The sequence below is a fragment of the Folsomia candida genome, unplaced genomic scaffold (genome assembly GCF_002217175.1).
Source record: "Folsomia candida strain VU population unplaced genomic scaffold, ASM221717v1 Fcan01_Sc012, whole genome shotgun sequence".
In the NCBI taxonomy this organism is placed as follows: Eukaryota; Metazoa; Arthropoda; class Collembola; order Entomobryomorpha; family Isotomidae; genus Folsomia; species Folsomia candida.
The window spans coordinates 3,729,078-3,747,231 of NW_019091204.1; the positions used below are offsets into that span (position 1 = coordinate 3,729,078).

An 18,154-nucleotide genomic window follows, 5' to 3' on the forward strand; every position below is an offset into this window, starting at 1 on the left:
TCTTCTGACTTGGATAACAAGGAAAAACATCTTGCTTGGACTGAAGTGCTACTGAAAGCCCAATCACTCACTATTGTATCATCGGATCGCGATGTTGCGTTCGTTCGGGAAAAAGTGTGGGGGGTTTTGAAGTCTCGAGCATGAGTCGGTCGCTATCGATGGACTTCCGGTGGGAAAGACAGGTGTACCGATTCCAGAAGAAATCGCAGTGCTACCGGAGGAAAATGAGCATGATGCGGACCACCACTCGCGCTTCAACCTCTACTCATTCCGGAGAATCGGTAGGATTAAGGAAGCGGGGTCAACCGCACTCATCACAAAATGAGGACGATGTCAAAAGGAAGAAGTTACAATGTTCTTTGTTAGAAATGAAATTGTATAAGCATCGCCTCGAATGTCTTAAGCTAGAAAAAGAATTGCTTTTGCCATCCTCTACTTTTACATATGAATTATTTGATTAATTGTATAGTAATTCTTAACATGTTCAATCTGTCTAAATCGTATGCAAAGTAATTATTTTAATTTGATAGGGTTGCATTTCAATAAGTTAGCAGCTTTTTGTGCTTTACTTCAACAATTTGTACAATTTTACAACGTATGTACATATCACACTAAGGACGACCTGCTAGTCAAGGGTGATTTGTGTAATTATGGCATTATATGTAAAAGAGGAAGTCGTAAAGTAACATAATGTACATAGTTACAATTAAAGACCAATATAAAAATACATTCACAATATCATGTTTAAAACAAATTCCACATGCATTCCTTCCCTCCGATAAAAGTTTGTACGCATATTTTTCGACTTTGACCTCAAATACATATTTTGACGAATTCTAAGCGTTACACAAACTGTCTTAAGAAAAACAATAATTATAACTTATATCAGTTGTATCCATATACATAAATAAATATTTTATCTGAGGTAAATAAATGTAAGTATGCCATTTACATATGTACATATACATACGTGAATATAAATATGAGACCGGTTTATGTAAAAGAAGTTGTTCAAATGCAAATTGTTGCCCAAAAACCGACCAACTTTTGCTCGACATTTACAGTATCATAGTTACCAGCAGGATAAGCAGACGTATAAAATTACATCGTCAAGAATGGGCACATTTTTAAGAATTATAAGATCTACAAAAATTTTGCTGGTAAGTGGACGAAAAGAGTAAATAATTTTTGAGTGTGCTAGGTAATGTCTATGTGTAACTGTATTTTGTTTAATACTCGCTGGTAACAATATCTTATCATATCGGTTACGGAATATACTGGTGAAATTGTTCCATCTATGTAGTGGCAGCACACTCTTAAAGATGGTGTTTACCCCTTTGAAAAGTAGACGCACTCACATTCCCATCTTAAGGCCCAATTGTTTCAGGGATTTTAGTTTCAATTTTTGTGTCTCAACTTTTCCTTCTTACATAGTGTTGATTTAATTTCTGATCACCTCAAAAAATCTTCTCACCCGCACACAAAAGTTGCTAAAACTTTGTTGTCGTCGACTTATCAGAACTGATTTTTTCTGACAATGTACCCCAAAGGTTTACCTTCATTTGTGGAAAAAATTAGAAAAACAACCCTACTTTGGGATGAATGGGAATGCGTTTCATAAATTGATCATAAATTTTGAGTTCCCTGACATACCTTGAAGTTGTGGAGGAACCGCAGGTCATCTAGAAACGAAATTCGTCTTAGATGACGCACCATATCTACAGGTATAATTAAGAATACGATTTTGGAAATAATGTATCGAAAATCTGCAAGTTCGACAATAAAGCGTACAGTGGTCATAAATACAACAGATCGATTTTAACGATTTTGGCAAGAAATCTGTGGTTCCCTTATTGATAATCATGTAAGAATCAGTGAGTGGTGTCACATAGCCTTCATCAGTTCCAAAATAACGCATTTTCATACAAAAACATTCAACGTCCACTGAATATTGTCAAATTTCTCGAACAAAACGGCTGTATGACTGCTGGTCAAAAGGGTCGGGATATTTTGTGTACGCGAAAGATCGGAAGGAATTATCATCCTGTGGTAAATCTTCACTATACAAGGTGTCGAAATGTGACAATCATCGAGGCAGCCGAGACGAAGACTTCAAAATAATCACTACCATTAACGGTATGTATTTGGCGCTCCTCTCGACAAAATAAGGAACTGGATGTCCCTTTTGGTTGTCAAAATGTGGGAGGACCGTTTTACCGTGACCATATAATACCGGTACATTTCGATACTATGGAGACCAAACAATTTTTTCCAAATTAGAAAATAATTCCATATGAACAGGGTAGAGCGTTAGCCCACACTTTAAATGCTACCACTTGCTTTTCGAGTGACGGTCGTCTATCATCTTAGAAAAGGGGGTGTGGCTCGAAAACACCCCGGACATGAACGCAATGGAACATTTATGGTCCTACCTCAAAAGTTAACCGTTTGACAAATTAGTTCCACGCGATAGTGTGTCTCAAATTCTACAATTTCATGTTGAAAAAAAATCCCAAAACTGTTTTGGAAAATCGGTCCTAAAATTTTCAGGATAAAAGTTCAGTACATCAAAAATCGTCTAAGGACACCCAGAATACTACGGTATTACAATCTATAAACGATTTGGTCAATAAAAAGTTTTTTATTTCAAAATTACATGTATTCGAACCTGTACTCAAAGTGATCAGAAATTAAATCAACACTATGTACATGTAGTCAAACGGCGATTTTGAAAACACCTGCGTTTTTTAAATTAAAATTTGATTGTCCCCAAAAATCAATTATTTTTAGGTTTAAAAAGTTACGAGGTTATAATTTTGATTTTTGTTGCCTTCCAAGAGAAATATTTAATTTGTAATATGATTTCGACTATACTTTATATCCGAGTTGCTGCAAAATTGTTATTTTTGCGTTACGTAATTTATGAAAGGCCCATAACCCGGATAATCATATTTTATCAACTAGGTTCTCAAGTTATTTATCCTGTTGTCAATCCCACTGGTCTTATCGGTCCCAATAACCGGTTCAAACGACGTTGGAGATGTTCCATCCCCAAAATTGGCAAGTCTAAAATTTTACCTGGATCATCAAAATGCAATAACCCAAAAAACACGAACGGCCCGTCAGAGTAATTACCCCCTCATGATTTATGGAGGATGGTAAGAAAATAGTTTCATATTTCGAAAATTTAAAAAATAGAAAGCACGTGGGAATATTTATTTGTTTATTTATGTAGCTATCCCCCCGGTCTCGCTGGTGGGTGGGGGTGGGGACCCCAACCCCCAAATTACCCTCCTTACAACCTGTTTCGAGCCCATCATCCGACTCCGGATAACCAATCTAGTAACGACTTCTGTGACAATCATCCCAAGGAGTGCTAACCACCTTGCCGACCTGGCTTTACGGGATGAACACCTACTAGTTAATCATAACAAGAATTGTACAGAGTTGTGTGTTTGTCACTAGTTGAACTTGGCGCTGGGATATCACATTATTCTAAACGGACTCAACTTACCCCAAACCCGTCTAGACGGGCCACTAAACTTGTAATAAATAAACCGTCGCAAACCGCATGCGAAAGTTGCTTCAGTCTCACTTCACCCCAACCACCCATCCGACAGTGCGGGAACACTTGACTTTACTGTGTTTCATCTATACATTAACAAGCTTAGTAACCCGTCTAGACGGGTTTGGGGTAACTTAAGCCCGTCTGGGGTAATGTGATACCCCAGCACCAAGTTCATGCTAACACACACTACCCAATTCTTGCACATAATGCAAAAATCGATAATCTCATAATGCCCCATTCATTGAAAGTCAAGTTGGGGCTCATTTTTTTAAATTTACAATGACATTGAGTTGTATCTCATTTTGCCCCAAGTTTAAACCAAGTTCCAGCGCACACGTTCAAATTGGACAGACAAACACAGTGAGTCACGGCTATTCTTAGTATTGATTTTTACTGAAAATCTCATTTTACCCCAACCACACCTCGTGGTTGGATCCGATCTACCCCAAAAGTTGATAAGATCCCCCTGGAGTCATAACTCGAGTTCGTTTATTTAGTTCCGTTCTCCCGTTATACCGCTGACGGACAGACAGACAGAGCCTTCGCATAAAGTACATACCTAGGTAAAACTATTAAGAACTAGGGCAGACGCCCGTCCATCGACGGGCAAAAAGACCCATTGTCCTAAGCAGAGAATCGAAACATTGAGGTTAAAGTTAGCCTAGTTTTTCTCGTAAAACCGTCTACAAAGAACCAGCTTTATTATGTATAAATATCAATATTTTAAGAAACTTTTATAATCCAAATTTTCAAAATGTAGGGAAGCAAACGGATTTGTTCAGTTCAGTACTTTTGTATCCATTCCGAGACGAGTTATTTCTGCCAATTTCCACAATGTGAACTGCCCTGCAATAAGAAGTGCAAATAAATAATGCAAATAGCTGTTATTTGACTCTCAGCGATTTCGAATGGGAGCAAATAACAAGTTCTGCATTAATTCATCTGTCTAGGGTCAAGTTGTCTGCATGCGTTTTCAATGCAAACAAATTATGCAGGTGATGACCAACTACTTAAAACAGGTTAAATGTTCATTGTCACTTCTGCACCGATAATTATTACTTGAACAAACATATTATTTCTGTGCCTGATCGAGTTCTACATATTTTACCTTCTTACATTCATTTGTTAAATAGTTCAAGAAAATAAATATTAATTCAGTGTTTAATAAATTAATGAATGACGAGTGAATAACTTGTTTATAGGTTTTGAATAAGTTAATGCTACAGCATTAATTAGGAAAGAAATAACTTTACGTTTTTGGAAAGTAAGTGCACTTTTTACTCCATATGAAGCAAAGTTTACTAAATCCAGACTAACGCTTACTTGATACGGAGTAAGCCTTACTTCATATAGAATAAAAAGTGCACTTACTTTTCAAAAAAGTAAAATTATTTCTAAGGGTGTGAATAAATATTGACTCATGTCATATTCAAGAATTAATAAATAATTTTATTCGGTACTCATTTTTCACCCCATGCTTAATACATGGGGTATATGGAGAAATCCATCTAATTATGGCCCTGGTGATAATGGGAAACTTTTGCATTGGCAATTATATTATTTTTCGCAAAACGCATGGTCTAAATGTACGAGTTTTGGCTGGACCATAACATGACATTGGTCGGACGTTGCAGAGACAAAGGTAATACTAATTACTCTTACATATGCTCAAGACGACATGAATCGTACATACATTTATTTCGCTCATAGAAGCCGGTTTTGGCTTTCATAAATAACTTTAGAAATTTCATACTTATTCTTTGTTTGTGAATAGATGATGGAAAAATGTGGTCAACTTTTAGCTACATACATATGTCACTGATAAAGCCTAAATCCTTAGTATAATTTATTCATTGAAGTTTAAATTGTATTAGCAGAGCATATAGTTTACATTTTACATTAAAATAGGCTAAACGACTAGCGCCTTACAAAAACGTCCCTATCTGAAATTTAAAAAAAAAACCATAATCTATATTTTCGCCGATATTAAAGTAAAAATATCTCATTCAGCTCTCGTCCGGCTGGAAGAGATCCCAAAACTGCGACAACATTTCCACGCTGCACTGCTTCATGGTTGCCGCACCAGGATAAACGCAGGTTTGAGGGAGATAAGATGGTGCGAAGGTGTCCGAACATGTAAAATCCCATACCAGGGGTCACCCTCTCGCCCAAGGGATTAACGTTAGGCCGTCAGGGCGTTTTCCGTCTCGTCGAGAACATCCTGGTGGCTCTTTGATAGCTGGTTCTCCTGCAGATCGAAGCGCTCTCCAAATCACGTCATTGGCAGCGGTGTGTCGCGAATGACGACCTGCGCTCTTACTATCGAGTGCCTTTGAATGGATCCGGGCTCGTATATAGGATACGTGAATGATGATGCTGAGTATAGCAAGGGCAGGTGCACTGTGTGCGGATCACCAAAAAAGCGGACAAATTATTTTTAGGTTGGTGCATTATTTTTATTTGCATTTTTGTTAAGTTTTTAAGGGTGGAGTGTTCAGAACCCACAATCCCTTCGACCTACGACGACCTGGTGGCCAGTATTAATTGGGCTAAACGGTGAGAATTTCGTACCAAAATATGTCAACCATAATTTAGGCAATTATGGAAACGCAAAATAAGTGATAACCTTAAAAATTCGCACGGCCCGGCAGAGCAACTATCCCCTCATGATTTATGGAGGATGGTAAGACAAGATTTATTTCTAAAATGAAAAAAAACGACACTGTCAGAAAGTTTGGCAGACATTTCTCAGGTTGTCTCTGTACTTAGTATTCGAAAAAAAAACTGTTGTAAGATTTCCGGGGAAATTAAGCAGGCAAGGCAATTTTCTAGAAAGTTGAATATTGTAAATTACAAGCCAAGAACTTGCCACTTCACACGAAATATCTATCCGTCCTGAATACCGCCAAATAAATATTTTGCGTCAAATGGGTTATCGAAAGGAAAAAATAGTGCCAGTCGATCTCCAATTTTTGGCTTAGGTTATTGGTCCAACTCGTTAATTATCCTTGTGTAGTTTGATAAAAGGTTCCCTGGTAAGAGTCTGCGTATTAAGACTTTATTTATTTTATGCAGCTACCCCCCAGGTCTAGCTGGTAGGTGGGGGTGGGGATTCCAACGGCCAGGTTACCCACCGTACGACATGTTTCGAACCTCAGATCCAATACCTGGGGACGAAGTGCCAAATGGTGATGTGAATTCGAACATAGCACCCCCCTCCTGTTACCCTCCCCTTACTCCCCACTCGTTGGGGAGATGCAGGTCAAAGTGACCCAGTCAGGGTTCGGAAAATACCCGGGGTTTTACTCTGAAAGCAACCACCCCGGGGTTTTACTCTGAAAGCAACCACCCCGGGGTTTTACTGGGTTTTACTGGGTTTTGGGGTTTTACTGGGTTTTACTGGGTTTTACTGGGTTTTACTGGGTTTTACTCAATGTTTGGGGTGAACTAACATAATTTACAATGTCACGTCAATTTGTTATATTAATGAATTTTATCAAGATTTATCAAAAAACTTCAATTCAAAATGCCAGGAACACAAGAAAAACACGAATTTGATCAAACTCCAATTTAAGCTGTAAATTATGATTTCCAGATCATAAACAAAAATTCGAAATAAATATAGAAATTTACTGAATATTAATCAGAGTACGTAATTCGAGTTGATATGCACCTGCAAACTGATTCTACTGATTTATCTATTTGAATTTTAGATAAAACTGAGTAAAACCCGAGTAAAACCCAGTAAAACCTCAGTAAACCCCTTTAACATAGTAAAACCCGCCGGGTTTTATTAATTTACAACCAAGTAAAACCCAGTAAAACCCCAAAACCCCAACCCAGTAAAACCCGGGGTCGGAATACCCTGGACCCAGTCAGATTGATCCACGACAAATTGACCCGGCACCATATTGACCCAATTTAGGATTTAAATTTTTATACATAAGTAATTTTACAAAAAACTAATAGTAATTATTAGAACAATTAATGTATCTGTTTGGAATATTTGGTATCGGGTCAATTTGTCCCTGGGTCAATGTGGCGCATATTAAAATGTGCGGCGAGCCGTAATACGGGGAAATGAAATGATCAACACGGATGAAAATTAGGCGTTATTTGAACTTCATAAATTGTATCCGCGCACCAAATTTCCATCCGTCAGGAAAACATTATGAAAATAAATGCGAGTAATGAAACCGTCTTACACTCCCAAAATAAGGGCAGTGTGAAGAGGTGATCTTTGCCAATAAAACCTGTCCTGACTTTGTCTCACCAAATCTCACCTTGCCTCCAAGACGCAATTTATTTCCATGTACAACAACGACGACGATCGTCTCATCTGCCTCACCACCACCATCAATGCAGTGAACCCCCCCCCCATAAACGGAACTTCACAGCAGATTTCCACATATTTACCTAATTAATACTATTGAAAATTTATGAAAATTAAAAAAATATGTGACATAATCTTGAAGGAAGAAACGTGTATGGACATACATTTTACTTACCATGCGATGGTGTGAAGTGTAGCCCTCCGAATTGGTTGAAATTTCGAAATTAAGTGGTCCATGTCAATACAACCAACATTTCTTGAGGCAGTTTGTGCGATGGTCAGGATTTGACAAAATATTTGAGGTCAAAGTTGAAAAATGTGCAATTTTTAGCACGGGAAGAGAATGGAAGTTGAGTTAGCTTACTCCGTCTGGTAAAAATCGCCCGTTTTTCAACTTTGACCTCAAATATTTTGCCAAATTCTGACCTTCGCACAAACTGACTGACATGGACCACATAATTTCGAAATTTCAACCAAATCGGAGAGTTACACTTCACACCATCGCATTGTTAGTTTATCAATGCATATATTTTTGCCTGATGAAGAAATTCTGTATGAATATCGACAGCTTGTAACATTAAACATTTCAAATTCAAAATGTTTTCTGATACCGATTTAATAAATCAATATATACATATGTGGAGGATGGAAACATTTAGTAAAAGTACCTACATATGTATTGTTTTGTTATCTCCGTCGGTAATTTGCTTTTCTCTCAATAATGCATCTTAACATGATTGTGGCCTTCAGTCCGGGATCTATATAAATAATTATAATACACTTAAGTAAAGCTAAAATGTCATTGTAAACCTTACAAATCATGTGTTACCTTTGTTTTGTCAACTTCTGCATCAAACACGAATCAATGAAATGACGACGTTTATCAAAAATCTGGCTAATTGTGCTCTCCATGAATGAATGTGACAGACATCTTATTTATTGATCAATAAATAATTTCTGAGATGCGAGGCCTAACACGTGCATTACACAGGCCTTGAAATTATGCTAAGATATTTTGCTAATCTACATTTAAATTGACACGTGTACTCTGCACATTTTTAAGTACATTGTTACATTTCGCACATGCAACTTTGACAATTTGATGTATGGGCTATTATATTTCGTCTGAATGTAATTTTATATTTATTTTCCTACTAGAAATTTTCCAGAATAAGTAATTTTTCACAATAAGTCGGCATTATCGAAGCTAATATATAAACTCTTTGCTCCAAAGTTTTCCACATTACTTAAATACATTTATTCAAATATTACCTACACGCTTGTGTGTAAAATGAGCTTTTTAACCTTGTCAATAACAGCGATGCTGTTCTACCAGAGCGTCGCCGGTTCCCCAGGTAAATATCTAAATATCAGGAAAAATACAAAGTTTCCTAAGTTATTTAATTTCGTTTCCTCAGAAACCGTGCTCAGCTCAGACTTCCAGGTTCACATTGTCGGTGCGGATGAAAATGGGAATCCCGTCGTTAGACGCTGGGTCTCTGAAGGGGCTGACCCTGAGCGGGTAAATTGAAAGTTTTCATTTAGGAATCAAATACGAAAATCCCGAACAAGACCAAAAATTGTTACCCAGCCGGGAATCGAACCACGGCTCCCTTGAATTCATGTCAAGTGCTCTGACCACTGGGCTACTAGGGCAATTAGTGAAATTAGTAACAAAGTTTTCAGTTTCAACTTTGCACATCTAAATATGTAAATTCATTTGTTTCCCAGAATTTGACAGATTCCATGGTTTACAACGGACCGAAATTGGATTATTCTAATCATAAAATGGATTACGGTAATATTTATTTAAGGATTTTGTTCTAATTTCATCAAAGGATAAATATTTCCTTAATTTGAATTTTATGCACATAAATATTCTAAAATAGTGCTTGTGGATCGGAATTTCTCTTCGTCCAAAGCCTCAACAAGACAGGCTTCCGGCCCGGCAATTATCGAGGCTGTGATCGTCGTGGATAAAGATTTCGGAGATCTTTTTTCCCACAACTATCAGAGAATCGTGGACTATCTCACCGTCTACTTTTGGGATGTGAACATGCGGTTCAAAACCCTCCCCAGTGCGGACATCTCCATCCGAGTTAATGGACTCCTCATTATGGAAGTATGTCCCTCACTCTTAAAAATGACGTTACCTTTCGAGCAGTAAAATGCAGTCTTAATTCTTTTTGACTTAACTAAATATACTAAACCAGAGCAAAATTTACTCTTTATCAGATATACGTTACTCTGGATTTAGTATAGTTTTTACAATATACACTCTTAAAAATCTGGTAGATTCACAGTTTGACTCTATGCTGGAATTGATTTGGTAATAATTTCCGGCCGGATTGATACATTAGCAGTTTGTTTCTGATAATGGGAAATTTTTCATTATCATAAGATTATGCCCTCAGCGGTAATATCTGTTGTAACCAGTGTCCGGCGGAATGGCATATGTGCTCCGGTCAGTAATACATAATTTCTTAATACCAGTTTTCTAAGAGTGTAGAATTCAAAGTGTATTTACTTTACGAAAGGGTACTATAATTTTTAACAGTTCATCCATAAATATTCTGTAAGTTGCTTCTCTCCAATTACTGTTTTGGTATCCTCCCCTAGTCCCCACAAGCCCAGCCGTTCATCGAAAACGCGCGCGCATCCGACGGTCGAACAGAACTTGGTCGAATCCTGACCCTTTACAAAAGTTGGGTGTATGAGCAGCGCGGTTGGCTGGTAAAACATGACGTAGCACCATTGATGACGGCCAGTCGGGCGGAATGGTTCGGTGGACTGGCGCACGCTGGAGGGACCTGTTGGGTAGACGACCGTCTAAGAATGGACTACGGGACATGCGTCTGGAACGACGTCGGAGATTGGGGAAGCATTAAGACAGGGACGCATGAGTTAGCGCACACGTAAGGACAACTATTAACATACTTTGAGTGGGGGCACAGTAAGAATCGAAACGCATGTTTTAACTTTACAGAATTGGCGCCCCACATGACGACGACCAAGGCGCGAGTTGTGGCGACGTACCCTGGGGTTTCATCATGGATACACGTCTCGGTGGAAACCGCTATTTTTTCTCGGAGTGTAGTGATCGATGGATGTCCAAATTTGTCAAGTATGTTGCAAACATAGATGTGCGGATGCAGTGTGTCCGCCGCAAGGTGTCGACCAGATTGGCCGTCACCGTGTCGACTAGATTGTCCGTCACCTGCTGTCGTCCACAGTGTCTGCACATCTATGGCTACAAATACAAGAAAAAACACTCACTTTACCACGTTCATATATTTCTAGTTCTGACTCTGGCGCATGTCTAAAAAGAATTGACGGCTATTCAACGACCCCCATGGATCCTAACTTCTCCTCCCCCAAGGCCCCCACAATGGACGATCTTTGCAAGAAACTGCTCTCGTCGGACAGTTGGATTGCTGACGAGGACATCTTCGAGTGTAAAGAACTGCGGTGCAAGCGGCGTGACGCTTCAAACACGGTTTCGACCCATTATTATCTAAATTCGCTGGTGGAAAACGCGGTATGCGGGAGAGGAACGGGTCGCTGTTTCCGGGGGAGGTGTCGCCCAGAAGGGAAACTTATCCGAAATCAGGGAGATGGAACTTGTATCGGGACACCGGATCGGTTAGGGCAAATGCACACCTATTCATATTCTTTCATATGTATGTATGCTTGATTATGATAGTGAAAGAGTGCAAATTTTCCTTCATTTTAATATAAACGAATGGTAAATTCCCTTTTATCCGATGAAGGACATGCTCCTTTCATTTTTTACTGAATGCTTAATGCACTAGGTGTAGTAAGGAATCAGGCCCAATGAAGTGAAATGAAATGAAATATGGATGTGAATGAAAACCTGAAAGAATATGAATGAATGAATGAATGAATTAATGAATGATTGAATAAATATGAATGAATGAAGGAATGAATATGAATGAATATGAATGAATGAATATGAATGAATATGAACGAATAAATATAAATGAATGATTGAATGAATGCGTGAATGAATGAATATTAAGGAATGAACGAAAATGAAAATGGATGAAACCCTTTCTTCCCAAAATCAGAATGATTGACTTTTGAATTTAAATCATATTTTGAACAGGTTTGGTCACATGATTCCTGCCAAGATGATTCGTTGCCCGTCGTCCAGGGATCGAACACCTCTCAATTCCATTGAAATCCGGGATGGACCAGGTGATAAGAGATTAGCCACGCCTTTTACCGAGGCGGGAAACACGGAGAGTGGTGATCGATGTTTATACACGGGTTATCGGGATGGCGACGCTATTTGGACGGACCGATGCAGTGATAATACGTGGCAAGGGTGGGAATTTAGAAGCGTGGGTGGCGCCAACTTCCTCCTGGTGCACAAGGTTACGGGGCGATGTGCAATGCCCCACAATGCGGGAGAGGGATCGTGGATTCAAACTTTTGCCTGCGATTCCGGGAATACGAGAATGCTTTGGAGTTTGATGGATGGTTACTGAGATCATGAATTTCAGGAAATTCATTCAAAACTTATTCATTTCAAACTTTAAATAATTTTTCATTTATTATTCACGGATTTAAAATTTGAAAATAAATGTTTGTGCATATAAATTACGCTTTTTATTCATTTGCCGCAAGTTAGACTTGCAATGGGGACTCCAACTGTGTTCAGCCCAGATTAATCTTTGACCATGTTTTTAGTAGCAAGTCTTTCGAAACAACATTTGGCTTAGTACTTGTCAAGGTGCCAAATTCATCAAGTTATGAGCGCCACAAGTGCATAAAGTTAGCCATGTGTCCAACTTGTACAAAATTTCCATACAGTTTAGTAAAATCGGTTCTGTTAATTTTACCAAATTGTTGTCAGGGTAAGGAAAACCCCGGGGTTTTGCTATTGAAAACCCATACCCAGGGGTTTTACCTGGGTTCTGCGGGTAGTCGGGGTAGTCGGGGTAATCGGGGTTATTGGGGTAAACTGAGTCTGTCTCATGTACTAGGTTTGAAAAACGGCTTTTTCTGTAATTTCTCGACAAAGCCGCTTATTAATTTAATTTTCATAACTAATTAACTAATTAATTTAGAATTGCTAGTAAAGCTATGTTACCACACTTTATAAAATTTAAAAACCCCCACTACCCCGACTACCCGTGGGTATTGCTCAAATTTGCTACCCCAAAACCCACCAAAACCCGCAAAACCACAATACCCCAAAAATCCGGGGTAGCATACCCTGATTGTTGTGTCTTCCTATTTTTTTTTTACTCAACCTTGGGTGAAGTTATGTAGCACAACTCTTATATATTCATTTATTTACAGTGTACTCATTTACATACCTATGTATGTAAACGAGTATGTACAACTCGCACTAGTCATAAGCTGTATTTATACCTGATTCATCTCTGCCGTACGTACATAAATATGTATGTATGTAAATGTATTGCATACCTACATAAATATATATTATTCATTAAGAGTATGAATTGTATCGCAGAGTATGGTACTTATTGTTACATCTTATATTCTTTTAAAAAAGCTAAACGACCAGCGTCTTACAAAATCGTCCCTATCTGAAATTTTAAAAAAACCTTAACCTACTCCGTCGTCTTATAGTAAAAATATCTCATCCAGCTCTCGTCCGGCTGGAAGAGATCCCAAAATTGCAGCAACATTTCCACGCTGCACTGCAATACTCATCCTCTGTAAAAGAAACGCTGTTGCCCTCTTCTCCTCTGTGACGATCGTGATCCTTGATCCGATTTCCTTAATAAGGGACAGAACCTCCTTGCCCCACACTCCAATGGTTTCAATGGCTACAGGTACAAAAAGGAATCTGTCCTGCAGAAATTCACATTTCTTATTTTTGGCGTCCTCCGCCTTCTCGGCTGCCGCACCAGGATGAATGCGGGTTTGAGGGAGGTAGGATGGTGCGAAGGTGTCCGAACATGTGAAATCCCATACCATGGGTCTCCCTCTCGCCCAAGGGATTAGTACTAGGCCGTCAGGGCGCTTCCCGTCTTGTCGAGAGCAACCTGGTGGCTCTTTGATGGCTGGGGCTCCGGCAGATCGGAGCGCTCTCGAAATCACGTCATTGGCAGCGGTGTGTCGCGAATAACGACCTGCACTCCTCTTGCACTTTAAGCCATGATAGCCCTTTGATGTGACCTCCGCTCCACATGGACATTTGTGAGGATGGCAGACGTCACAACCAAGACGAAGGGCACAAGCGACACGGAAAGTCTCATTTGGGAGTAGCGTCCCAAGTTGTGGCGAAGGGATGGCATTAAGCCACGCCCCCACATGCGGTTGTCCAATAGCAAGGAGGCGGGCTTTATCCTCCGGTGTTGGTGCACCATTTTTGAGGTGATTGATGGCGGCTTCCTGTTGAGGCTTCTCCCATGTGGCCTGAATGCCCCTGACATCGAGCGGGGGGAGTTCCGCCGGTCCCATGGGGTTCCACCTCTGTTCTCCTTCCTGCTGTGCGGTGTCGGTGCCATGTAGGTATGGCGGAAGTAGGCGCTCAACGAGGGGCAGGGCGCTGTAAGCGGACGCTAAGAAGCACGGAATCGCCACGTCTACAGCATGCCTGACCCCCAGGCCACCTTCACTGACCGGAAGGGAGGAATGAAGCCATGATTGCGGGGAAAGGGAACAGTTGAGAATCCCCTCCATCGACATCTTTAGTTTGGAGTCATAGAGGGCGAGGGCGTCAAATCTTCGCCAAGTGGGGGCACAGCGAAGAAAATATATCAAGCGGGGCGTCGATATGGATGCCCGAAGCAGGAAAAAAACAGAGTGGGAGGAGAGCTCGAGAAGTCGGGCCCCAAGTGTAGCTAATTGTTCGGTTTTCACCCCAAATACAGCCTCGATCGACTCGTCGGTGAGAGGAGCACCCAGGAGTACGGCGGCTTCGGGGGAAATCTCCTGTATTCCCGGTGCTGCCCGACTAAAACGCTCCAAAATTTCAAGGCGGAATGTTCGTCCGCCCCTAGCACGCCCACTTCACACTTGGCGGTGTTCAGGCGAAGACCAACTTCCTCGCCCATGCGGATAATGGTGTCCAGCGCGATTAACCCTTTTTCTGGGGTGTCCGCTATAGTGGCATCGTCCAAATACCAAAGGTTAAGTTCTGCCTCGATTGCAAGGACAATGGGCTGGACGACAAGGGCGAAGAGTGCGGAACCTGTCGGATCTCCTTGTTGGGCCCCGCGGCGGGAGGAGATGGGTGTGTTCCCATAAAATAGCTGAGAAGGCGAGGAATAAGCCTGTGACACAAAACGAAACATTGAGGGGAACCTTTCATGGATAATGTTCAGGATTGTATCCCGCCGTATCTCGTTGAATATATGTATATGTATGTACATATGTATGAAAATGGTTTAAAACAACTTTTATGTGCATGCCGATTGTTGACCGAAAACCCTACTTTTGTTCCATGTTTGTCTTTAGTATGACTGTCATCCTCAGGGTGGGAAGACGTATTACACCCATACCTAAATTATATCGTTAAGAATGGGAACATTTTTAAGAATTGCAAAATCCACAAAAATCATGCTGGTGAGTGTTTAGAAATCAAGGGTAAAACTAAATATTTCTAAGGGTTTACGTAGATTTAATTAATTGCATTTTATTTAACCATCTCTGATAACTTTGTTGTATCATGCCAGTAACGAATTTTTACCTGCAAATTATGCGCATTGTACGTACTAAATACAAATGAGTAAAATTTACTCAAGCTTGGGTGAAATAGAGGATAACACAGCCAAAAGGTGAACTTTACCCAACATTGAGCAAAATTCACCTTTTAGTTGTGCCATCCTCTTTTTTCCAACTTTGAGTAAACTTAACCAATTTTTATTTAGAGTGCACTATTGAAAATGTTTTACCTCTTGGTATGCATAGCACACATTTAGAAATAATGAAAGAACAATTTGCACCTCAAATCGAACGATAATTTCATCCTCACATATGCACATACCTATTTCTTAATTACATAATTATTGATTTGGTACTCTTATTATAATCATTTTTTTATCAAATAATTTGAAATCTTTATCTCTTGAATAATTTAATTTATACTTGACACATACATACATATTTTATTACACAGATTCTGAAATTATTTATCCTGTCATCCATCCCACTCGTCTTATCGGTCCCAATAAGTGAGGATGTTTTACCCCCAAAATTTTCAAGTCCCCCATCTTATCTGACTCATCGAAATGCAAAGTTAGTAATGATACCCCCAAAAACACGAACGGCCCGGCAGAGTAATTTCCCCCTCATGATTTATGGAGGATGGTAAGACATTTCATATTTCGGAAATTAAAAACACCGTCACCTGCGATTACTTTATTTCGTTTATGTATTTAGCTATCCCCCGGTCTCGCGGGGGGTGGGGCTGGGGGTGGGGATCAAGGTACCCACCTTACAATATATTTCCATACCAAAATTGGCCGAGGTCTGAAGATGCGGAAGCTGCCGGCGGCGCCGGAGACTAATACTCTGCCAAATATCCTGCCAACTGACGTAAGGGATGAAGAACTACTATGTAATGATAAATAGTTGTTGAAAATGTGAAATTTGTACTAAGGATAAACTCGATAATGTTATTAACTTACCCTTAGTCAAAGCATGCATGTGAATAAATCTTGGAATGAATTTTACGCTCCTCTTAAAAAATAGAAACTGTCCTCTTAATATTAACTATCAAACCAGACTTTCATACCTATGTATAAGGGACCGTTAATAAATTACGTTACGAGGCGGGTAGAGGGGTCAAAGTCCTGCGTTACGTTACTCAAACTAAAATAGGCGACAATCATCAATTGAGTAAATAGAAAAAAAACAGTTTAAAAATTTGTAAAGGGCAAGAAACTACTGCAAAATTAAAATTTCAAATTAAATTATTAATTAGGAATGAACACAGAAAGTAATGCACAACGTAAACCAAATCACGAAAAAAATAAATGAACAGTATCCATTAATATCAAGAAAATTTTACTTTACCCAAAATTTGATTCGCTCCTTGGTATCCCAACCATAAATACTAATGATATGGTAAGGATATGGCTTTATGGGATGAGTCAAGTTCAATTGCGTTGATATTATTCATTTTGGATATTTAATTTTTGTTGGGGGAAAATGAGATTTGCGTTAAATTACACGGGGGTAGTTGATTTTCCTTAGGCCTTCCTGCATCCAATATAAAATATTGGAAAGCCTAAAAGCATTATTTACTAGCGTATAAGCCCGTCTCCCGTCGGGCGACGGGCTTATTTGATTTTAGTGAAAATTAAGTAGGATTGTTCATAATTTCACCGAATTATTTTTTTATTGGATCTATATTATTAGCTGGAAGTGTCTGTTGGCAAGTATGTATAGCAAATGAAACTTTCTCCACTTTCACTTCCGTCACGGAAAATTACTTTCACTTCCGTTGCAGACAAACATTTCCAGTTTATAATATAGATAGAAGATGTATTTGTTTGGAATGTTTTTCGCCAAATAGGATTTTTTATGGCGAAAGATTTTCGCCAAACTGACCGACTTCCTAGTTACTATCTATTTGAGCATCTTATGGCTGAAATATTCAGATATACATACATAAATGTGAGTACATAAAATGACGGTTTTTTGTCGAGTTTAAGGTACATACTCTTAGCCGAATTATTTGTGCTAGATTACTTTGTTCATATCATTTCCATGACGCCAAGCCCGTGAAACAAACCCATTGACGCATAAGAAACAAGTTGTTCAAGTACATACAACAATTTACATCTCATACATACATACGTATTTCGCTGAAAAATAAACAATTCATTGGCACTATGACGCCAAAAAGCAACTTTAATAAGTAGCTTGTTTCGATCAAAATTTTTAAAATGTAGGCTAACCAACGGATTTTTTAACTTGTTTCAGGTACTTTTGTAAGAATTCCGAGACGATTCGTGTCATTTTCAACAACGAATCCGCTTTCAAACCCATTCACCGGGTAGAAACGAGTTTTTAGTGGCACTGCATCTATTTTGCCGTCCATTAGATAAATTACCTAAACTACTCTCTGTCTGGGAAAACAAGACCAGATCGGCATCAGGGGAACGAATTATATAATATGTAAATGTTCACATTAATTTGATTCATTGGTTTTCTAAAGGATGACTAAATTATTCATTCATTGTTCAAGTAGTTCGTGAGGAATGAGTGAATATTTTTTAAGTCTGAATTTTAACCAATAAATATTA

At 39.2% G+C, this 18,154-nt stretch overlaps 3 protein-coding genes across 7 annotated transcripts; 2 read left to right on the forward strand and 1 right to left on the reverse strand.

The window, feature by feature from the left end:
- Nucleotides 1-1,083: 1,083 nt before the first annotated feature.
- LOC118437240 lies at nt 1,084-4,752 on the forward strand. The gene is made up of 3 exons (XM_035856135.1): nt 1,084-1,160; nt 2,965-3,158; nt 3,236-4,752. The coding sequence occupies exons 1-3, from the start codon at nt 1,116-1,118 to the stop codon at nt 3,378-3,380; spliced, it is 384 nt and encodes a 127-aa protein (XP_035712028.1). The 5' UTR covers nt 1,084-1,115; the 3' UTR covers nt 3,381-4,752.
- Nucleotides 4,753-9,192: 4,440 nt separating this feature from the next.
- Nucleotides 9,193-12,412, forward strand: LOC118437124. The gene is made up of 8 exons (XM_035855922.1): nt 9,193-9,256; nt 9,320-9,423; nt 9,633-9,699; nt 9,791-10,023; nt 10,521-10,816; nt 10,888-11,025; nt 11,202-11,543; nt 12,028-12,412. The coding sequence occupies exons 1-8, from the start codon at nt 9,193-9,195 to the stop codon at nt 12,410-12,412; spliced, it is 1,629 nt and encodes a 542-aa protein (XP_035711815.1).
- A 38-nt stretch (nt 12,413-12,450) lies between these two features.
- Nucleotides 12,451-18,136, reverse strand: LOC118437132. Of its 5 annotated transcripts, none has more exons than XM_035855939.1 (3): nt 16,532-18,136; nt 16,338-16,454; nt 12,451-16,251 (listed from the first exon to the last, which is right to left on the reverse strand). In XM_035855939.1, the coding sequence occupies exon 3, from the start codon at nt 14,586-14,588 to the stop codon at nt 13,518-13,520; it is 1,071 nt and encodes a 356-aa protein (XP_035711832.1). In that variant the 5' UTR covers nt 14,589-16,251; nt 16,338-16,454; nt 16,532-18,136; the 3' UTR covers nt 12,451-13,517. The 5 variants fall into 5 exon arrangements, with proteins under 5 accessions (XP_035711832.1, XP_035711830.1, XP_035711831.1 ...); XM_035855937.1 differs by having other exon boundaries at nt 16,358-16,457; XM_035855938.1 differs by having other exon boundaries at nt 12,451-16,260; nt 16,358-16,457.
- Between the last annotated feature and the right edge of the window lie 18 nt (nt 18,137-18,154).